The sequence below is a fragment of the Colletotrichum fructicola genome (assembly GCF_000319635.2).
Source record: "Colletotrichum fructicola Nara gc5 chromosome Unknown KSG_Nara_v1_contig04, whole genome shotgun sequence".
NCBI lineage: Eukaryota > Fungi > Ascomycota > Sordariomycetes > Glomerellales > Glomerellaceae > Colletotrichum > Colletotrichum fructicola.
Window position 1 is genome coordinate 5,890,308 of NW_027094054.1, and position 21,493 is coordinate 5,911,800.

Sequence of the window (21,493 nt, forward strand, 5' to 3'; positions counted from 1 at the left end):
AGTGGGGTTTCAATCCAGTCATTGCCTGCCACAGGTTGGCGCTAATGATTCAGTACCCGTCAAATGCAAGATGGAGGCGGACCTCCCCGCAGCTGAACCCTTTACCGCACAGCACCCCGCTTTGCTGCCGAAGCTACCCAACAAACCGGGTGATGAAAGGCTGCTAGCTAGGGCACCAGGAACATGGATTCCAGGACTTGTATTAGGTAGTCATTTCGCGTGTGTGGAAGCTAAGGGTCCAGTCCAATCATCAAAACTTTGAAATGCCACTCATATCTACTGGGTAGGCATCGTACACGTTACGAGCTCTTTGTCACATCACGATCAATATCCAAGAAGCAAGCTTTGATGATGGCGTTAGGGATGATATTGAGGTGGATTCTGAAGCAAATATAATACCCTCATCTATGTGTCTTTGTGCAGAAACCCGTCTGTCCATTTCAGAAACGTCCACGTCAAGCCGGTCCGTAAGTGCTTGGTGTTCTTGATGCTTTCCGCAATTGCTGTGCTTTTGACGTGGACATCCTTCAGATATGCCTCGCTCTCATACACCTCAACAGTCCAGAGCTTCTCCCTATCCTCGGAATCTCTGGCCAATCCGTAGACAAGAGTTCCTTCCTCGTTCTCTCGTCCTTCAATCACAACACCCTGCCAGTATGGTATCGATGTTGCCGATCCTCCAGGATGGTAGCCTAACTCAGCAATGATAACCCAAGGGTCCTTCTCTTTGTGCTCGGACACCTTTGCGCGCGAGAATAAGAAGTCATCCGATGGAAGGGACAGAAAGTGCGTGCTCGGGGTATCAGCAAGTGGGCTTGGGTTGGTTACGCTCATCCATGATACTAACTTCTGGACGTGTGGAAGTGCCATGTGAGCGTCAAAGTCGGCCTTGGACGGGTACTCCTCGACTACGTAGATGGTGTTCTGTTTCTCTGGGTCCCGCGACAGGAAGATTGCGTATTTCGATGTACCGGATTCCTTAGTCAAGGCATGCTCTGCACCGAACGATAGTTGACGCAATGCCTGATCCGGAGATATTAGTTCTTAAAATCTGGATGGTAGAGGATCCGGAGTATACGCACATCATCTCGGGCCTCTGTGCTAGACAGAGGGACAATTGCAACAATCAAGATCCTCTCACTCATAGTTGCGTCGATTCAGGGTCAGCTTTCAATGTAGTAGGTTAGGGGATCCGGATTCTGTATGCAGTGTCATACAATGCTAATCTTCTGCCGGGATGGTAGCATTCTTAAGATAGACAGTGCCTGGATATCCCCGCGTAGCATCTCACACCTGCGTGAGTTTATCCGGGTTGGCAAGAAAGGGGTGCGGTGGAGACCGGTTGCTGCAAGGAACAAGATCGACGTACCATGGGTGCTCAAAAATGACTGGCATTTGACATATCACTCAGCTCTAGCGTTTTGACGATGATCTAAACCGAAGAGTTGTGAACCATTGAATCGAATATTCTTTAGACAAAGGTAATGGCTCCGTGAGTGTTGCTGGTACAACATACTTCTGGGTATACAGACAAGAGGCCTGGGTCCTCAACGTTGCTTAGCTACTATCCGTCGGTATGCTTTGATGTGACTTCAAAGTTTCGCAACGAATCTTCTTCCCTCATCTAATGAACACTCTCCATCGGTCATCTTGACCAGATCCCTCCTCAGAATCTTGCCTGTCGGATTTCTAGGAAGTCTCTCAACTGCCCATACCCCACCTCTAAGCTTCTTGTACCCACTCACCTGGCTATCAACGACCTTCTGAATATCTCTAAGTCTTCGACGAATCTCTTCTCTTCTCATCATGTCTCCATCCTTCAGTACAACCCACGCAGTAGGTACTTCGGTCAGCTGGGTCTCATCCCATAACGCCCCGACACCCGCTTCCTTGACAAGTGGATGTGAGTTGACGATCTGTTCTAGCTCCGATGGACTGACTTGAAAGCCTTTGTATTTGATCAAGTCCTTTGTGCGTCCAACGATGAAGAGTCTTCCCTCCGTATCGAAACGGCATACATCTCCTGTATTGTACCAACCTTCCATGCGGAAAGCTTCCTGGTTGGCCTTCGGATTAAACGCATAGCCACGAGTGATGTTGGGCCCTCTGATCCACAGCTCTCCGGGACCTCCTTCCGGTGCATCTTCAGTTGTTCCTTCCTTCTTGAGCGCCGCCTCGATACCAGGCAGCAGCCTTCCAGTCGAGCCGTCGGGGACTTCCTCGTCGAAGCCCTGGTAGGCCACATAGCCAGCGGCTTCCGTCATCCCGTACGCCTGGATGAGTTTCCATGGAGCTCGCCTGAGCAGTCTTTCGATCTGCTCTGGTTTCAACGGAGCACCACCGATGTTGATGATCTGCGCTTTTGAAAAGTCAAATCGCTCCGTTATGTCCGAGTTTGCGAGGCTTAGTACAACGCTTGGCACCCCCTGGAATGAGGTCGCTTGGTTGGAGCCGACCAGTTGACCAAACTTATCGATATTGTACTGTGGCATTGCGTGATGAAACATGCCGGTGTAAGGCCCAAGAAATAGAGGCATTGTCGTCATAGCAATGTGAGCCCACGGCGTGAAGGCCACTGTCCGAGAGGAGACGTTGAACATCTGGTGCTTGCTATCAAGCGCCACGAGCTGGAGTACGTTCGACACAAAGTTGAGATGTGTAAGCTCAACTCCTTTTGGTTTTCCGGTTGTTCCAGACGAGAGGTGTATTGATGCCAACCGCTTTGATGTGTCCGGCCAATGAGGTATCGCGAGCCGTGATGAAGCAATGAAGTCGTCAGGAACATGCTTTACCCCCCTTGCCGGCTTAATGATTGAGAGTATTGTCGGACTATCCCATTGCACTCCCAGCGTAGACAGCTCCTTCGCGGCAACAGCGACAGCGTCCTGAATCGCCGGCGTAATGGGACCATACGCAATTATGAAGTGCGGCCTTGATACCGCGAAACCATGACCGATCTCTGACGACTTGAGTGCATGATTGACTGGGCTCACAACACCTCCAGTCCATAAGATAGCATGGAAGATTTCCAGAAACTCAACGCTGTTGGGAAGTACAATCGCCCAACGAGCCTGATCCGGCGGATTCAACCCATCCTTCAGCCCCTGCGCAATTCTCCCGGCGCGGTTGCGAAGTTCTCCAAGCGTAATGCTGCGGTTCGTCAGGCTATCCGAAGCGATGATGTGAGATTCCGGTATTGACGTAGCCGTAGTATGAAGCAGCTCTGTGAGGTTCAAGTCGCGTGGTATGTCGATAGGCTGTGAAGTGTACGTCCTCATGTTCGCGGTGGTCGGTGCATCACTTTGAGTTCAGTCACAGTTGGGATCGTCGGATGAACGAGTTCGACATCGAGCAGCCTGCTGAATAACGAAGAGAGAGCGTGACTGAGAACTCGTTTTGTCTCTTCCGCAAATCTGTCGGTACGATGCGGCATGGGTTCGATGAGAGGCAGGCATTTCCAACCACCGTCCGAACGTCGCCTGCTGAGTCGCCGTGCATCCAGCCGTCTGGTTGTCATCATCCGCGGCTCTTCTGTCAATGCGGACTCTCCTCTTAGAGAGGGAGGGGAGGGGAACGGACAGGGAACGTCTTGGCGGCAAAACGAAGCGGCAGAACGGTCGAGAATGTGTCACGTCGCCCAAGACACACCACTCCCAGCAGGAGGGGAAGCATTCGGCGTGCGGGGAGCGAAGATTCTCCGCATGAAACCACTGAATCATTAGTTTTAGTCGCATCGGGGAGCTTCCGCAGGCGAGGCATTGGATAAGAAGTTCCGGCGGTCATCCTTGTGTGTGTTTCGTTCCTTGCCGAAGGTGTAAATGTCAAGGCGGGCAGCTCGAGCGGCGGCGGCGGCGTCGGCGGCAACCTCGGCACCTGCTGGCTCGGCTTTGGTGGGCGAACAGTCTGGTGATGGCCTCGTTCTCGTAAACGATCATCGTGTTTGAAATTGCGCTCTCCACGGGCTGTTTCGTAGAGCGGAGCAGCAAGCAGCATCCTCCACACTTACCGTCTTCCTCACTGTTCACAATGGCACCCCGACGTCCCATCCGCATCGGCAACTGCTCGGGCGCCATCAACGACGGCATCGACCAGATTTATCGTCTCGCGAAGTACGGCAACGTCGACGCAATCACAGCCGACTACCTCGCCGAGTTCAACATCGCATGGAAAGCCATCGAGCTGCAGACGCGTCCGGAGCTGGGCTTCGAGCCGAACTTCCTTGAGCAGCTTGCCTGGCACGGCGGCGACGCGGCACGCCTGGTGGCCGAGAAGCGCATCAAGATCGTTCACGATGGAGGGGCGCTGAATCCTCGGGGGCTGGCCGAACGGACAGACACGTACTTCAGGAGCCTTGGCATCGGTGATGTCAAGGTGGCCTGGGTCGGCGGCGATAACGTGACGGAGGCGGTCAAACGTGGCGCGTTCGGGCGAGTCATGCATCTCGACCAGCCCGGCGTTGAGTTTGATCCGCGGGCTGAAGGTGCCGGCGACGAGGAAGCGCTGTTGGCTGCCAATGCGTACACCGGGTACGCGGGCATCGTGAGGGCGCTGGAGGCCGGAGCGGACATCGTCGTGTGCGGCCGGTGTACGGATGCGAGTCCGGTGATGGGACTCGCGAGGTGGTGGCACGGGTGGAAGGGGACGGCGTACGACGCGCTCGCGGCGAGCCTCATGGCCGGACACCTGATTGAGTGTGGCCCGTATGTGACGGGCGGCAACTATTGCGGTCAGCGTGAGGTTCCGAACCTCCACCACGCCGGGTTCCCGATTGCGGAGATCGCGGCGGACGGCGGGGTGGTCATCACGAAGCCGGAGGGGTCTAACGGGCTTGTGTCCGTTGATACATGCAAAGCGCAGCTGTTGTATGAGATCCAGGGGCCATTCTACCTGAACCCGGATGTCATCGCCGACATTGAGGGTGCGAAATTCAGTCAAATATCAAAGGGGCGCATTCAGCTGTCTGGAATCAAGGGACTGCCACCACCCCCTACAGCCAAGCTGGCCATCTGTCTGCTGGGAGGATACCAGGCGGAGATCTCTGCCTACGCGGCTGGTATGGACACCGATTTCAAGTTTGAAGTGTTGAAGAGTCAAGTTATGGGACAGATCAACCAGGCAGACTTTACGACTTTCAGCATCGAGAAGTACGGCTCGGCAGCAACAGATCCACGGTCGCAAAAAGCAGCCACCGTGCAATTTCGGATGTTCGCCCAGTCTCATAAAAAGGAGGCCTTTGAGCAGTTCAAACGCGCTGTGTTCTACAACGGCCTACAGGGCTACTGTGGGCTGCATCTGGGGATGGACTGGCGGACGATGGAGCCCCGGCCGTTTGTGCGGTACTTCCCCGCGTTGATACCACAGTCCAAGATCCCCTTGTCCGTCAAGTTTGTCAAGGGCCCGGAGAACATCACGGTTGAAGCAAGGCAGGAGACAGAGTGCGGGTCAATACCTCGTCAACATGATTACGATCCTCCAACACCATTGGCAAAGGTCTCCTCATCACAGACGTCCAAAAGGCCGCTGGGAGATTTGGTCTTCGCCCGTAGCGGGGACAAGGGCGGCAACGCGAACATTGGGTTCTGGGTACGGCACAAGTCGGCCTGGCCATGGCTTCAGGCCTTTTTGACAAAACGGAAGTTCATCGAGCTTCTTGGCGATGACTGGCAGGGCAAATACGTGGTGGAAAGGTGTGAGTTTCCAGGGCTCTGGGCGGTGCATTTTGTAGTCAAGGGGATACTGCAGGACGGTGTTAGTAGCAGCAGTGTTTTAGACGGCTTTGCAAAGAGTGTAGGCGAGTTCCTCAGGGCGAGAGTGGTTGATTTACCGCTGGATCTGGTCAATCTTGAAGACTGGCGGCGGAGATCAGCAGAGAACATGGCTGAGCAGGCCAGATTATGATGCCTTATCTGCCGAGGTGTGTTCAATGTTCAATACAACCCCAGATGATTCCGAAGACCATGATATGATTCAATGCTACACTTCCGATGATGACCGAACATTGTTTACTCTTCGTCACGTCTTGGACCGAGGACAAACAAGCAGCTCAGCTGCGGGGAACCTCGGCCGACAAACCCGGGGAATACAGGCAAGCCGGCCACTGAAGCGCACTGCCGACAGGGAATCATCTGCAGCCGACCGTCATATTTAGCGGCCTGCTGCCCCTGTAGCCGTATCCCGCCGATATCATCCGCGTTTTCATTTGCACCTCGTCATAATACATCCCGAACTTACACGCACCCGAGCCAGATATAACCCGTGAGAGATGGCCTCTAGTAATGTGCCCGTCAAGAATGCTTCAGGCCGTTATGACAACGTAGACTTTCGGAAAGCAGCAGGTTATCAACATCCACCCATCAAGTGCAGCTACAACCGCCGCGATGTTCTCCTCTTTGTGAGTTGCAACACATCAAATCTTAGACGCCCGAGGTGGCTGTAAAATCACTAACACGCACCCTAGGCCAACGCGATTGGTGTCAAGAAAGACGAGCTTCACTTCCTCTATGAGCTCCACCCTCACTTCGCCGCCTTTCCCACTTTTCCCATCAACCTCGCCTTCAAGCAGACAGACCAGGATGTTTTCGACTTCATCGCGCGGACAACGTCGGGCCAGGTTCCAGGCGTTCCGCCTTTCGACGCTCAGCGTTCTGTAGATGGTGAGAGGGGCATCGAGATCATCCGTCCAATTCCGGTGTCCTCGGCAGGCTTGGACTTGGAGGTTCGGAATAAGGTGATTGGAGTGTATGACAAGGGTGAGTGAAGATGGCAAGACATAGGATAGGGCCAGCGATGCTAAATCAGATGTGCAGGTGGCGCCATGATTTTGGAAGCAGAGCAGCTGCTTGTCGACAAAAACACAGAAATCGTTTACACTAAAATGACCTCCACTGCATTCGGCATCGGACAGGGGGGCTACGGCGGGCCCCGTGGACCGGCAAAACAGGCCGTCACGCCGCCAGACCGCCGGCCGGACGCCGTGCACACGATCAAGACAACCCCGGAAGCCGCCCTCCTCTATCGCCTCTGCGGCGATTACAACCCGATGCACGCCGACGAGGCGTTCGGTCAGCGTGCTGGGTTCAAGGGCTCCATCCTCCACGGCCTCGGCACGTGGAACATGGCCGCCCACGGTCTGCTGCAGAAGCTAGGCGACAGTGATCCCAACCGCTTCAAGGCTTATGGCGCAAGGTTCAAGAGCGTTGTTTATCCCGGGGACACGCTGGAGACTCGCATGTGGGTGGTCAAGACCGAAGGAGGGATGGACGATGTCGTATTTGAGACGATCGTTAAGGAGGACGGCAGAGTTGCGCTGTAAGTGTTGCCATTTCGCCCGGCCGAGTTATATCGGCGGCATGATAAGACTGAGTGGCTGACAACTATTCCAGATCGAACGGATATGCCAAGATTGCAAATGCGAAAGTGAAGCTGTGATGCGTCTGCCGAGAGTCCGGAAATCCGAGTGGACCGGGATGTGTTGGCAGACAGCACAGCATAGACAAATTGTAATCAACATCTGATGCAGAGTTCGCGCCAAGTCTCATCTTCGTCCAAACGTGGACTAAATCGCGAAGTTTGATCTGCCCGTGTCACACGACAAATGCCATCGTGAGAAGAATCTCCCGAGTCAGAATGTGAGCAAGGACTCCTTTTGCTTGAGTCGATGAACTGTGATAAGGCCAACGGCTCATACACACCGTGGGCTCCATAAGCCGTTAAGCACAGCCCCATTAACGCGACCGTTTTGTTTCTGATAGTGGTTTGGTGACATGCGCCAAGGTCAAATGGATCCATGAGACTTGGGGAAAAAATGCGAAAAAGAACGTGCACCTGGGGGTGAAGATGACATTTTCTTCTCACTGGCAAAACATTGCGCCGAGGGGGAATCGAACCCCCGGCTCCCCGACGCTGCTGGATGGCAACGGAGAATTTTACCACTAAACCATCGGCGCTGTTTATTGGATGTTGAATCCCAACAGTTGTCCTAATATGAAGTCTAGACTTGTGGTCTATCCAGTGAAACCACCCAAAGTCGCGCACTCACAGGTGCGATGGATACCATTTTGGATCTCTCTTTTCGCGATAGGCCGCAAGCCCTTCCGACGCGTTCTTACTTCTGAGCATCGCCTCCGCCCAAAGTTCCTGGCCGCGCATGGTTGCTCTACTAACGCCAGTCTCCCAAGCTTCCCTGGCTGCCAACCTCGAGATGATGACGCTGTCGGGACTCAATGCCGCAATCTCGTCGGCGTAGTCCAATGTTCTCTCAAGCAGCTTTTCTTGCGGCACGATCTCTTTAACCAGTCCCCATTCCCGAGCTTCTTCCACCGACATTGTGCGGCCCGTGAGGATCAGGTCCATCGTGCGATGGTTGCCAAACAGCATCATGCATCGGGGCAAGGCGCCTGCGAGAGCTGATACGCCGCGGAGGACTTCAGGGAGTCGAAATGTTGCGTTTGGCGAGGCGAAGATGACATCCGCGTTGAGTATCGCTTCGAAGCCGCCGCCTGTTGAAGTCTCGAGTCAGTTGCTGCACACCTTGAGATAGGTGCTCTGCGAACATACCGTGAGCATGCCCATTGCACGCGACAATGATGGGTTTTCGCCCAGTCCGATTGCTCATGCCGGCAAATTGCCCTTGCGGATATTCAAACGCTACATCGTTCGTCTTGATAATGTCGAGTCTTTGCTTCAGGTCCATTCCCGCGCAAAAGGCTTCATCCCCGGCGCCGGTAAACACGGCGCATCGCAGCTCCGGCTCAGCATCGTACCATTTCCATAGTGCGCCGAGCTCGATCGTTGCCTCCACGGGCAGGCAGTTCATATGACCCGGCCGATTGATCGTGACTAGAAGGATATGTTTTCGGGGGAATGATATCAAGCTGTGTTCGACATGAGGATATGGGTTTTCAATCCACGAAGGGACGGGATTCTTCGTTCTCGGCGTCGACATTGTCGTTGTTCGGGGTCTTTGGCTTTGCTAGTTGTCTTCAGACTTGGTGTTTGCTCTCGCTTCATCAGCGCCAGCTTTCCTGAAAAATACCGACACAGCTGGTGCACTTGAGATGCTCAATCAGCTCGGCCAAGATCCAATCTATCTCCCAATCATCCAACCGATAGCCGGGACCGTGGCCAGAAGCCATTCCGAGGCGCGCGTCACAACACAACCGAGCACCCCAGGTCCAGCTGCGCAACCGCGGAGACGGACGAGCACTTCCGCAAAGCCAACACAGCCCCCAACTCTCTCTAACAGCCGTTCCCCTCGCAGGCATCCCACGCCAGAGAGTGAATCATTAGCGCCCGTGCAGGAGGGATCATCCCCCACGTCGCGCATCACTGCGGGGGATCCCACGCTTCCCGTCCTCCCTCCGTTCCCCGCTGTAAAGGCGCCGGAAACGTGTTTCCCGTCCGTTGCGATTGGGTAGCGGGCCATATGCACCAGCGAGTCATTGCCCCCTCTACCGCAGCGTGAACATGGAGCAACCGCCGTCTTGGACTTTCCCAGTGTTCTTAGCATCGGGGATGTGTGCCATGCGAGCCTTACACCGAGCCGCCGAGGCAGGCTGCGGGAGGCTGTCGAGTGGGGGGACTGTCCGAGAGCTTCGACATTCTTTCTAGAGTCTTGAAGGGCCGGGATCATCTTGCTTGGTTTAGACTTCCTGGTGGACGGTGGCATGTGGCAGCCGCTGCCATTCATCACCGTCTGTGCCATTGACTCTAGCCCCCGCGATCGCTTCTCTGTCTTGCGACGATAGACTCGACATCATCTACCATACTCGCCAGCGACGCCCGGTTTGATACCAGTCACTATGGCAGAATCACCAACAGAAACGCCGCCGCCGGCGACTCCAACTTTCCTCAGGCTATCTTACCCTGCGCCTCGGGTCCTCCTCGTCCGCATGGACAGACCCAAAGACCTCAACGCCATGTCCACAGCCGCGCAGTGGGAGATGGACTCGGTATGGAAGTGGTTAGACCAAGAGCCGAAACTCAGCGTCGCCATTATCACAGGCACGGGAAGAGCGTTCTCCGCAGGGGCAGATCTCAAAGAGTGGAACAACAGCATGGCTGACGACGCCGACCCAAGCAAACGGATGGGAAACGCGCCTGCATTCAAGCCCTTATCTCGAAGGCTGGGCAAGAAGCCAGTCATAGCAGCGGTCAATGGTCTCGCGATGGGCGGTGGATGCGAATTCGTCGTCAACTGCGACCTCGTCGTCGCCGCAGACGACGCCTACTTCGGCCTACCAGAAGTCAAGCGCGGCATCGCGGCAATAGGTGGCGCCCTGCCACGACTCATCCGCACGATCGGTCTCCAGCGAGCGAGCGAGTTCGCCCTGACGGGGCGCAATGTATCAGCGCAAGAGATGGAACAATGGGGAATTGTGAACAAGGTGGTGCCCAAGGACAAGGTCGTTGAGGAAGCGGTACGTTATGCGCAGATGATCGCCGTCAACTCCCCGGACGCCATCATCTGTACCAGAGCTGGGCTGAGACAAGGCTGGGAGACGGCGGCAGTCGAGAGAGCAGTCGAATGGACACTCGAGAAGGAATTCGCGGAACTGCAAAAGGGGGAGAACATCCTCGAGGGCCTCAAGGCATTCTCTGAGAAACGGGAACCCCGGTGGAAGGGCAGCAAGCTGTGACGAGCCTCATGCGAATGGGTTTGTTTGAGAGGGGGAAATAAGATCCCGTGTTGAAAAAGCCACCTGCGCACCCGTGCCGGATGAACTAGTTCTGTGTGTTCTACACGCTTCAATGCTTCTCATCCTGCCGGTTGATGTTTGGCCTGAATAGACCCTTCGTCCGAAACCATTCGAGGGAGGAAGCAGCCAGGTCCAACCTACTTTTGGCTATAAGAGATCGTCTTCAGGACCCGGCTTGCCAGGTCCCGGGAAGTTGGGTTGGCAGACGCACGTCGATGTCACTAGATGCAGGCAGAGACCAGGTGATGGGATCTTGATGTCCATAGTCCGTCACGAGCTAAACAGCCTGTTTTGCAACCAAGGCCAGTTTCAACTACCGTAGAACGCCTCAATCGCACAAAGGAGCATCCCACATCGCCATTTTTGAGTCAGCGTAAGCTAATGAATCAGCGCCCGTCACATCCAGAATGCGACACCCGGACATTGGGCCAACACGTAAGGCGCTCGGCTCGCGCGGTGGTCTTCCCCGCAGAACGGCGCAGGGAGAGGCCCCCGCCCCGCGAGCAGGACTCCATGAAGGAGTTTCGAAGAGGTTCGAGTTTTCCGGGGGCCACCTGGCGTGCGTATGCCGTGTGAGCGTGTAAGACGGTGAAGCCCGGACGGCGGCAGAAAAGATCGAGTGAAGGGAGTGGCAGCCACAGACGGGACGGGGCAAACCAAGACTTGCGTGTCTGGTGGTGTCTTGCTTTCTTGAGGGGTTCATCTCACCCTTATTCCGTCAATCAATCCTCGACGCTTGCCACATATCCAGCACCGGTGGTTTTCGTCAATGGAAGGAAACACAAGGGCTGTATAAGACTTCGAGCACGGCCTCGAGGCGCATACTCCATCTACATCATCTAGCACCTGTTCGGCGTTCGTTCTCAAGTCCATCGAAATCCGGTACTGCAACTGCGAGCTGGCTCCCGCATAACGACATCCCGATATCCCATCATGGATATCTCCAAGAACGAGTCCGTTCGCGAGTTCGAACGGATGGACACCTTGGAGAAGTACATCGAGAATGACAGAGACGATTCCGATTCGATTCGATCCGAAGCTCTCGGAGATGATCTGCCTCCCGGTTACTTCTGGTCCCCTCGGTTCCTGGGTGCAATGGCGGTTGGTCAAACGTGCTGTTGGAAGAGGGGCTCAGCGGTCGCTGACATCACAATAGGGTTTCTGTCTCTCTGCACTATCGGCATACATCTTCTTGATCCTGCCAACCAACGTCTTGACATTTATCAACGCCGATATTGGTGAGAACATCATCTTGTTGTTCATTTTGCTACGTTATACTTATCGATTCAGGCCCGAGTCCATATATCTCTTGGGTCAACATTGCCCGAACGCTCTCCCTCTCCTTTACTTACACCATTCTTGGCCGCCTGTCCGATCTCTTCGGTCGACGATGGTTCTTCATCGGCGGCAATTGCGTCGCTATTGTAGGCATCATTGTTTGCGCCGTCGCGCAAAATGTCAACACCCTCATCGTCGGCGCAGCGATCTACGGGTTGGGAGAGACGGTGCAGCTGAGCTTTAACGTTGCGGTTGGCGAACTGGTTCCCAACAAGTACCGACCCATGGTTCTTTCCTGCATTTTCGCAACGAATGCGCCCATCGCCACCTTTGGCCCCATCATCGGTAAGTCTGGCATTTGAACGACTGCAACATCATGTCTAATTCAACGGCAGCTCGCAAGTTCGTCGAAAACCCCAAGCTGAGTTGGAGATGGTGTTTCTACATCAACATCATCGCCGTTGGCCTTGCCATCGTCCTCTTGTATCTGTTTTACCACCCGCCAACATTTGAACTCCTTCACGACCGAAAGACCAAGAGACAGCTGCTCAAAGAGCTTGATTGTAAGTCCATCACGTTGCACTCTGTCTGACCCGCCGCTCACCCCTGACGAAGATCTCGGAATTTTCTTGTGGACCGCCGGCTTGACCCTACTCTTGATGGGTGTCTCTTGGGGTGGAGTCATGTTCCCCTGGGACTCCGCAGCAACCATCTCGAGCTTGGTTATTGGTGTCGGCCTGCTTGTTGCGCTCTTCTGCTGGGAAGCATTCGCGAACCTCACATATCCTGCCATTCCCGTCAAGTTCTTTGCCAACCGTGGCTTCATGGCTCTCGTCTGCTGCGCAACGGTTGCCAGCATGTTCTACTACTCGGCCGTCCTCCTCTGGCCTCAGCAGGTTCAGGCCTTGTACACGACGGATATCAACTATGGTGGCTGGCTCTCTTCTACAGTAGCGAGCTCGACTGCACTTGGCCAGGTATGTGCCGGTGCAATCGTCAAGTGGGGAGGAAACGTCCGATACTGGATCATCTTCTCGACCTTCGCCATGGTTGGCTTCGTCGGCGCTCTCGCCTCTTTGACTCCTGAGACATTGAATACAGGTATCGCTCTCACGATTTTGGGCCCTTTCTTCGTCGGTTTCATCGAACTCGCGTCACTCGCTTTGGCGCCCCTTTTCTGCAAGCCCGCAGACATCGGTCTGGCCTCGGGTCTGCTGGCATCCATCCGTTCCGCGGGAGGTTCTATCGCCGTTGCTGTTTACACCTCGATCTTGTCCAACCGCCTCGCCACCACCATCCCCGCGGCAATCACCCAGCCAGCTACTGCTGCAGGATTCCCCGCCAGCCAGATTCCCGCGCTTGCAAAGGCAATTCAAGGCAACAAGTTGAAGACCTTCCCAGGCTTGAGCACGGCTGTCAAGGAAGCCGTCTCAAAGGTCCTGCCTACTGCCTACTCCAACGCATTTGAGACCGTCTATCTCGCTAGTTTGGGTTTCGGAGCCATCGCCATTGTCGGCTGCTTGTTCTCGATGGATGCCCAGAAGCACCTGACCAACAAGGTCGAGCGTCGCATGAGGTGATAGGAAGAGGGCCTCACGGGAAGCCAAGAGGAGGGGGTTATTGCAGCGAATCGACGATCGCTGAAGGTGTGTGGGAACAAGTGTCGCTTTGATAGCAGACTTTGGAGTGTTTCGATCACATCATAGCAAGCAGCCAGCGAGTTGTTTAGTCCCTGTTTGTTCTCTGGAGCACATCAATCAAACTGGCCCAAATGCCACTTCAGAAGCCCACGAGACTGAGAGGTTTCTCACTTTTCACAAACAAAAATCGTGGCGTAAACAGTGACATCCTCCCTACTGTGCGAGTGGCTGACCCCGCAGCAAACCCTGGCCCGGATGTCTTGTTTCTCTAGGGTACCCCAACACGACTTGCGCATCGTTTCTACCTCGCTCGGGAAGACGCATCCTCTTCCTTTGTCAATTAGACCTCTTATCACCAATTTCGAAAACACATTATGCCTCGACGGCCATCTATGTCGGCCTCCGTTCAGTCGGCCACGTCTCCCTCCTCGGTGGGCTCGTCGACGGTCCAGGAAAGTTCTGGGATGACACAGCAGGATATCGAACTGCAGAAGAAGCGGGCCAGAGACAGGAAATCGCAGCAAGCCATGCGTGATCGCAACAAGTGGACGATACAGAACTTAAACGACCAAATCGCCTACTTGAATTCTGCAATGGAAGAGAGGAGCCAAGATGTCGCCATGCTTCAAACACGAATTGGGGTTCTCGAGAGTGAGAACGCACAGCTTAGAGCACAGAATGCTGCACTGCAGCTGAGTCTTATGGGACGAAATGATAACTCTGGACCCGGCGATGACTCCTTCGTCTTTGAAAGACGGCTTTCTGATAGTCCATGGGAGCTACCTTCCCGGAATACTGCGCCGGGTTGCATTGCGGACCAAGTCTTGCAGGGCTTCGTGGATTCTGTTCGATCCGACGGCATTCTCACATCGACATCCTCCTATACCCCCAAACCCAAGGTTTCCGCACTGGTGCAACAACAAGGAAGATCGGAAGATGATATCAGCAACGTTGTCGCGGACGTCGTACGGACGTATCCCGAGATAGAGACCCTCCCTAAACAGGTAGCTGTATTTCAGAATATGGCACTGCTATTAAAGGTATGCGGAATTTATGTCTAATGATTCGTTGTGAGTACAAGCTGATTCACTGCCTCAGTGGATGGTCCTCCTCGACAAGCAAAGTTGGGATCTGATGCCGTCTTGGTTGAGGCCAGTACCTGCACAGCTCACCACACCCCATGCCGCCTGGATTGATAGAATTCCTTGGTAAGTGAACTCTGTAACAGCGGTGTCGTTTGACCCAATATTGATGCTAATAATACCAGGCCTCGGGTTCGGGAGTATCTCATCGCGAATCCCGACATCACCCTCGACGACTGGGCAGCCACCTACAGCTCGAGCTTTGATGTAAGCTGGACCTACGAGCCTTCATTGGTTCTTATCACTGTGGCTACGGATGGCCCCGGGATGTCTGAAATAACTATCAACCCGGTCTACGAAGAACATCTACGGCAGCTGAAGAACTGGACGGTGGCCAACCTGTTTCGCCAACGATTTCCCGTTATAGCAGACCTCATAGATCGGGACACCCTGGAAAGCGGAGTCTGTGGTGAATTCAATACTTCATGATATTGCTAGACTGTTTGGTGCCATGTCAGCCTCATGACGAATTGAAAATTCGATCCGAGTGAAGACATGTCAGTCGCCTATTCTCCCCCACTGAATCATCAAACTCTTCTTAGGAGATGCCCGTTTACCGACCCCACTTGGCAAAATCTGGGGTGCAGCGAAGCAGCACAGGTGGGTTCGCGGAGTTCGATAACCGGGCTGCTGGATATCGGTGTTGCAGATTGCGGGGAAACGTGCCCGAGAAGTGCGCCAGCACCTATTATGCTTCTTGGTTTGATGGGGACCCCAAACAGGCGACTCATTTTCACTTGAAGCGTGGAGTCACGAAAGCACAGCCTGCTATTAAGATTCGGGCGAAAGTCGACAAAGCCCGTCATGTTGAGTCGCCAGCCGCAGACCTTGATGACTTCGATAAGCCAGCTAGCTCGTAGGTGCGCATCCCACCGTGTTATACGCATCATCATCCGGGTAATGGGAGACTTTGTGCAAAGATTCTGTGTCATAAAAGACGTTTGGCGTTTCTTTCAGTAGCTAAAGGCTTTTGTACATACACCTTATTCAAGGGGTGGTGGCCTCTTCGAGGAGGAGGTGGTACATGAGCTCCCTCGGTGTACAATCCTTCTCCCAAGGATTGTCCCAAGGCGTCGGGTCTGTAACTCCCAGCGCTGAAAACATCTCTCTCACGTCACACAGGGTCTGCCCCATGTCACACCCAACTTCGCCTCCTTCCCAAGACTCACTGTTTACTAAACGACAACTGTTTTCGTGATCCCCATCGCATTCCCATTCAGTGAAGCTTATAGTTCTGAGGTCAGGAAACTTGCCACCCTCAACTTCTTTAGCAAACCAGACGAATTCTTCTTTGTAGCCATCGATGTAGCCACTGATTTTCAAGTGTTTCAGCGACGGTTGAAGTTCTCGCAGCAAACAATCGCTGCCAAAGCCCAATTCATCCGCAGTTATCTTCAGTGATTCTAGACTGGGGAGTTTAGTGAAGGAACGAAGGCGCATTGCCGTGTCTCCCCACCCGCCTATATCTAGCTTGAGAACTTTGAGACTCTCGCCGTGAAATGTTAAAGCCGGAAGAATATCTTCCAAGTCATCGTAATCAATAAGCGCCCACAAGTCAAATTCTTCCAAACGCCCACAAGATTTGATCCACCTGGGAGTATCTTCGACAGGTATGACGCCTCTTCTTGCCAATTTGAGCTTTACGATGCGGCTCCAATCCATGCCCTCAAACTTCCCACAAGTGTTGATTCCATAAAAGCTTTTGATGAAAGGAGCGAGTTTCATGAGAGGGAAGATTTGATCGAGTAGAACAGGCCATGTGCCAGTCTGACTGGCAACGAAACGTAAGTCCGTCAAATTTCGCAAGCGTGTGGAAGTCTCCTCCGGAAATGGCAAGGATTTGAAGAAATGTTCCGACTTTTTGTCCGCCGTGATAGATAGTTGTCGAACATTCCGCGCCTGGAGGATTGCGATACCCGCCAGTATGGATAAGTTCTCTGTTAACGTATGCCAGTTTTCTGGCAAATCGAGGTTCAAGCTTTTGACGATGATCTGAAGTTCGGCAACATCTTCGCTTTTGATTTCTCCTTCTTTCGGTTGATTCGCTCCCAGTCGATATTAAGGTCAAGCACATATGCGGCGATTTCAGTGTGCAAGTGCCAGTATTTCACAAGCGCTGGGAGACTTGAAGGCTGTGATCCTTTCAAAGACACATGACTCCAGATCCTAGGCTCGCACAGGACGCGGAATGTACGGCACACGCACGAGACTGGCCTCAAACTACCTCGTCTTCTGGGAATTAGCCGATGGCATCTAAGTGCATCGTGGATGATGACGATGGCACGAACACTTCAGATATAATTTGGTCTAAAATCTCGCAGGGGAGCTCTAAGACGTGGAGTCCTGCCATGGGAAATGCGAAACAGCGCTGGCGCTGCAGATTAATTGGTCATGGGTGGGCGGGCGAGTGTGGGGAGGGCATTCTTGACCTGGATGGCATCGTCGAGGTAAGAAGAATTGGCAAAATTTCTCAAGCCCACCGCGTTGGTAGGAGTTCGCCTTACACTCCGTTGCGTTGACAGCGTCCGCCACCAAGTTTGACCCGGAAGGGAAATTTTCCGCTAGCCTAGAAACCCCTTAAAACCCCCTAAACTTCACACACTTTGATACCTCTATGCGTATACAGTGCACGTAAGTAAGAAAAAAATATATCAATCGATAGCCCTTAATTAGGTGATTATAATGATATCTTTTTTATTCTCGCGCATTACGTACGCACAGAGTTATTAAGGTGTGAAGTTTAGGGGGTTTTAAGGGGGTTTCTAGGTTAGCGGACACTTAACGCAACGCTAAAAAGAAAAAACGAAACCCCCGGCGCGTTACGTTGAAATGTCCACTTAAAAACCCCCTTAAAATCAGCCTTAACTTCACACTTAGATAACTCTATGCGTACGTAATGCGCGAGAATAAAAAAATATCTTTATAATCACCTAATCGAGGGCTATCGATTAGTATATTTTTTGTTTACGCGCATTGCGTACGCATAGAGGTATTAGTGTGCGAAGTTTAGGGCGATTTAGTGGTTTTTTAGCAAAATGCCCCTTTTTTTTGCCTTTTTCGGGCCACAAAGTCGGGGGCGGACGCTGTCAACGCAACGGAGTGTAACATGTTTAGTCAGCAACTCAACAGAACGTGACATGTCTCGTGAGGTCTTTTGATTGGGCAGCATCGTGTCATCGGCTTCTAACTACCACGCCATGTAACATGGATGGATTACTTGCCTTCGGCGGTAACCTGCAAGAATGGAAGTCAAAAGAAGGAGGAAAAGGATTGAAGTTTGATTGAGCGTAATCATGTGATACACTCTGAAGAACATGTCCACTAATCATCTCTGTCAGGAATCGGGAGACGAGCGGCTGCAACTAAGCGCCGTGCATACGTACAAGGGTATGGGGGGCGATTTGTGGTGGACCTGATAAACTGTCGCTCCATCATGCGCATCAAACCAAGATTTTAGGTGCCGATAGACGAAAACACGATGTTCTTCGCAAGTGCTAAGTGGGAAAGAATAGTGAATGACATCCGGCTTCATTGGAAACGTAGATGCGGAACTCCGCATCCGTGGGCATCCTTTCATCGGAGCGGGGAACAGGCCGAAACCTACCGGCACACGGAAACATATTACCGGCTTCTGTAGTCGCGGACGAGCCTTTGAGTAAGATCAACTTATACAAAACAGAACTTGAAGGTGATTCAATTGCCAACTTCACGCAGGTCGCCATCATTCTACAATCTCTCATCATGACTTTCGCACAGCAATTCTCCGACAAAGTTGTCGCCATCACTGGTGGTGCCTCTGGCATAGGTCTCGCAACAGCCCATCTCCTTGCTGAGCGAGGAGCCAAACTGTCTCTCGCTGACGTCCAGGAAAAGGCTCTTCAACAAGCTCAGTCCGATATAAAGTCCAAGTACCCCGAAAGTGATGTCCTCATTTTTACTGTGGACGTCAGGAACTACGAGCAGGTTGACAAGTGGATCACAGAGACTGTGAAGCATTTTGGAAAGCTTGACGGAGCGGCAAACCTGGCCGGAATCATCCCCAACTCAATCGGTCTCAAAGGAATCGACGAGCAAGACTTTGACGAATGGGACCTCATTCTCAGTGTCAACTTGACTGGGGTCATGCATTGTCTCAAGGCTCAGCTGCGTGTCATTGAGAACACAGGAGCAATCGTCAATGCAAGCAGTATTGCTGGCCTTATTGGACGGAACAAAAACGCATCATACGTAGCCAGTAAGCATGGCGTCATGGGCTTGACGAGGAGTGCTGCAAAAGAAGTTGGGCCGAAGGGCATTAGAGTCAACGGCATCTGCCCGTGAGTCTTACCAATTTCTGTCAAAAATGAAGGTAACTAATAAAGCCAGGGGGAAAATCGATACACCAATGTCGCAGGCCTCTAGGGACATGAAGATTGTCGTCGAGCCATCTTTGAAGCGGGTCGGTCAGCCGAGGGAGGCGGCAACTGTGATCGCTTTCTTGCTCAGTGACGAGGCAAGTTACATCTCGGGTGCTGCTATCGGTGTTGATGGTGGATGGAACTGCTGAATGTGTTTATGCCGCCATAAACTCATACCTACCTCATGTAACTTCATCTGGAAGTAGTGTACGAAAGCTTTCGTTTGTATCCCATCGAGTGCTGCATGACGCCAGTACATCCAGTACCCGTAATTTCTCCAATTCTTGTCTCAGTGAATTTTGTAATTCGTAGAAAAAAAGTGTCGATCAGCTGAAATCGTATCTGATTCGCTGTACCCCGCAAAACTTTGTACTGGCGTCATGCAGCACTCGATGGGATAAGCTTCACTTGGAAATTGAGCGCACAGATTTATCTCATACGAACTGACGACACGCTTCTTTCGAAAGTTCTTGTGTCTTTGAGAAAGACTGAAATTAAAATCCACGCGTGCTTGAATTCATTCACAACATGGCTCTAGTCTGGTGTATCCTCTTCGCGATAGCTGCGAGCTCGCTCCTGACTAACTTGCCTGAGTTATTCTTCGGAAGTGACTCTAGACAATGCAGTCCTCCTCTCAACCTTTTGTAAGGGGCCACACGCTCCTCCAAATAGATTCTTATCTCATCCAACGTTTTTGAATAGTCCACCTTTGCTGTCGAAGATGGCAAGCAGACAAACCCAATTGGAACCTCTCCGCCATCACCGTCCCATGCTATTCCACATACCCCCGCATCCATGACCAATGGGTGAGAAAGTAGTATAGCTTCCAGCTCCACCGGTGCAATCTGGTTCCCTTTATATTTGATCAGTTCTTTCTTCCTTCCAGTCAACCAAAAGTACCCATCTTCATCAACTTTGACAACATCTCCAGTACATAGCCATCCGTCTCTAAAGGCCGAGGCAGTTTCTGTCTGGTTGTTCTTATACTCCATAAAGACTGTCGGCCCTTTGACCAGACACTCGCCTTCGATACCTATTGGTACGTCATTGAAGTGGTCATCTACCACGCAAACGGTTACTCCAGCGGCAGGCTTGCCAACACTAGATCCCTTTTGTCCGTTTCTTGTATGTCTGAGAAGGGTGATCGTGGCCTCGCTCATTCCATAGCCGTTGAGAACATTGGTTTCGGGTCCAAGAAGCCGCTTCAGCCCCTTCACCGTAGCATCGGATAGTGGGGCACCGGAGCACATGACGGTATGCACCGAGGACAGATCAAGGTCCCTTATGGCTGTGTCCTTCACCATTCGTACTGCTGCTGCCGGAACCAGTCTCAATACCGTCGCCTTCAGTTCGGAGCACCTTCGGAGGTACGGCAGGTACTCGAATTTCCTCATTGGCTGGACATGATTTCCTACCCAAGCCGGCAATAAAACTCCAGACACAATGCCGTATATGTGCGCGAAGGACGGAAAGAAAGCTTCTCTCATGTAGGCATTGTGCGTGAAAGGATTCGTGACCCGGAGTGTGAGGAGATACGCGATAAGGTTATGGTGAGAGAAGACAACACCCTTTGGCTTGCCCGACGTCCCAGAACTGAAGCACATCCCTGCAGGGATCTTCCGATTGTCTCGCCTGGAAAGATCGAAAGGCTGTATGGGGCTTTCTTTTGAAGACCTGAAGTCCAAGGGAAACTGTTACCGTAAGTAATCTTGCCAGGCATCTTGTCGTGGCAGGGCACTTCATACCCTAGGGTAGTCTTCTTGCTTTCGAGCATTACTCTCATCACCAACAACGAGCAGTCTTGGAGTTGTCCTCAACTTCAGTTGCTTCAAGGCTTCTAGGGCCTTGGGCAACAGCTCGTCGTCGACTGCGATTATGCTCGGTTGAGCCACAGTAAAGTAGTGCGTCAACTCATATGCAGTTGCCATGAAGTTGATGCCACTGAGAATTCATCAGAGCTGAAGTTCAAACCGCAATCTTGATATATACTCACCAAAAACACCCACCAGCCCACAGTATCGCGTGAGCCAGAGCTACCCACGAAATAGAGTTCGGGCCGAAGATGCAGACCACATCTCCTTCTTGAAGCCCGAACCGTGATATGAAAGTGGAGGCATCTCGTGCTGCATTAAACCGAAGCTCTTGAAGCGTCAGAGTCTGCTGTTGGTTGTCGAAATCGCTCAAGATTTTCTGGTCTGGGGGCACGTCATCTGGGTTGCTACTGAGGAGGAACTGCGAAACTGAAACATCCGACGGAACAAGAGGTGTTGGGTAAGGTGAATGATACATTGCGGTCCAGATACAACTTCGAGGGCTATGGTCTACGTAAAAGAACCAGA

General features: G+C 52.7%; 10 protein-coding genes across 10 annotated transcripts; 6 read left to right on the plus strand and 4 right to left on the minus strand.

The window, feature by feature from the left end:
- Positions 1-405: 405 nt before the first annotated feature.
- On the minus strand, positions 406-3,278 carry 4CLL7-1 (4-coumarate--CoA ligase-like 7; the record flags this gene model as incomplete). Its single annotated transcript, XM_032028346.1, has 2 exons — positions 406-1,023; positions 1,746-3,278. 2 exons carry the CDS (start codon positions 3,276-3,278, stop codon positions 406-408), a joined length of 2,151 nt encoding a protein of 716 aa, XP_031891792.1.
- Positions 3,279-4,026: 748 nt separating this feature from the next.
- On the plus strand, positions 4,027-5,898 carry CGGC5_v008523 (uncharacterized protein; the record flags this gene model as incomplete). The annotated part of the gene is made up of 1 exon (XM_032028357.1): positions 4,027-5,898. One exon carries the CDS (start codon positions 4,027-4,029, stop codon positions 5,896-5,898), a length of 1,872 nt encoding a protein of 623 aa, XP_031891791.1.
- A 364-nt stretch (positions 5,899-6,262) lies between these two features.
- On the plus strand, positions 6,263-7,428 carry CGGC5_v008524 (putative dehydratase NIT22; the record flags this gene model as incomplete). The annotated part of the gene is made up of 4 exons (XM_032028368.1): positions 6,263-6,391; positions 6,458-6,749; positions 6,807-7,308; positions 7,383-7,428. The coding sequence occupies 4 exons, from the start codon at positions 6,263-6,265 to the stop codon at positions 7,426-7,428; spliced, it is 969 nt and encodes a 322-aa protein (XP_031891794.1).
- Positions 7,429-8,034: 606 nt separating this feature from the next.
- sidH-1 (Mevalonyl-coenzyme A hydratase sidH) lies at positions 8,035-8,815 on the minus strand (the record flags this gene model as incomplete). The annotated part of the gene is made up of 2 exons (XM_032028379.1): positions 8,035-8,498; positions 8,557-8,815. 2 exons carry the CDS (start codon positions 8,813-8,815, stop codon positions 8,035-8,037), a joined length of 723 nt encoding a protein of 240 aa, XP_031891793.1.
- A 985-nt stretch (positions 8,816-9,800) lies between these two features.
- sidH-2 (Mevalonyl-coenzyme A hydratase sidH) lies at positions 9,801-10,637 on the plus strand (the record flags this gene model as incomplete). The annotated part of the gene is made up of 1 exon (XM_032028390.1): positions 9,801-10,637. The coding sequence occupies one exon, from the start codon at positions 9,801-9,803 to the stop codon at positions 10,635-10,637; it is 837 nt and encodes a 278-aa protein (XP_031891796.1).
- A 993-nt stretch (positions 10,638-11,630) lies between these two features.
- CGGC5_v008527 (Trichothecene efflux pump TRI12) lies at positions 11,631-13,555 on the plus strand (the record flags this gene model as incomplete). The annotated part of the gene is made up of 5 exons (XM_032028402.1): positions 11,631-11,798; positions 11,854-11,935; positions 11,988-12,320; positions 12,371-12,538; positions 12,591-13,555. The coding sequence occupies 5 exons, from the start codon at positions 11,631-11,633 to the stop codon at positions 13,553-13,555; spliced, it is 1,716 nt and encodes a 571-aa protein (XP_031891795.1).
- A 434-nt stretch (positions 13,556-13,989) lies between these two features.
- Positions 13,990-15,186, plus strand: CGGC5_v008528 (uncharacterized protein; the record flags this gene model as incomplete). Its single annotated transcript, XM_032028413.1, has 3 exons — positions 13,990-14,655; positions 14,714-14,823; positions 14,883-15,186. 3 exons carry the CDS (start codon positions 13,990-13,992, stop codon positions 15,184-15,186), a joined length of 1,080 nt encoding a protein of 359 aa, XP_031891798.1.
- Positions 15,187-16,730: 1,544 nt separating this feature from the next.
- CGGC5_v008529 (uncharacterized protein) lies at positions 16,731-17,107 on the minus strand (the record flags this gene model as incomplete). Its single annotated transcript, XM_032028424.1, has 2 exons — positions 16,731-16,986; positions 17,046-17,107. 2 exons carry the CDS (start codon positions 17,105-17,107, stop codon positions 16,731-16,733), a joined length of 318 nt encoding a protein of 105 aa, XP_031891797.1.
- A 1,391-nt stretch (positions 17,108-18,498) lies between these two features.
- Positions 18,499-19,303, plus strand: lvr-3 (Levodione reductase; the record flags this gene model as incomplete). The annotated part of the gene is made up of 2 exons (XM_032028434.1): positions 18,499-19,073; positions 19,123-19,303. The coding sequence occupies 2 exons, from the start codon at positions 18,499-18,501 to the stop codon at positions 19,301-19,303; spliced, it is 756 nt and encodes a 251-aa protein (XP_031891800.1).
- Positions 19,304-19,688: 385 nt separating this feature from the next.
- On the minus strand, positions 19,689-21,443 carry 4CLL5 (4-coumarate--CoA ligase-like 5; the record flags this gene model as incomplete). The annotated part of the gene is made up of 4 exons (XM_066152027.1): positions 19,689-19,730; positions 19,940-20,845; positions 20,900-21,095; positions 21,148-21,443. The coding sequence occupies 4 exons, from the start codon at positions 21,441-21,443 to the stop codon at positions 19,689-19,691; spliced, it is 1,440 nt and encodes a 479-aa protein (XP_066008884.1).
- Between the last annotated feature and the right edge of the window lie 50 nt (positions 21,444-21,493).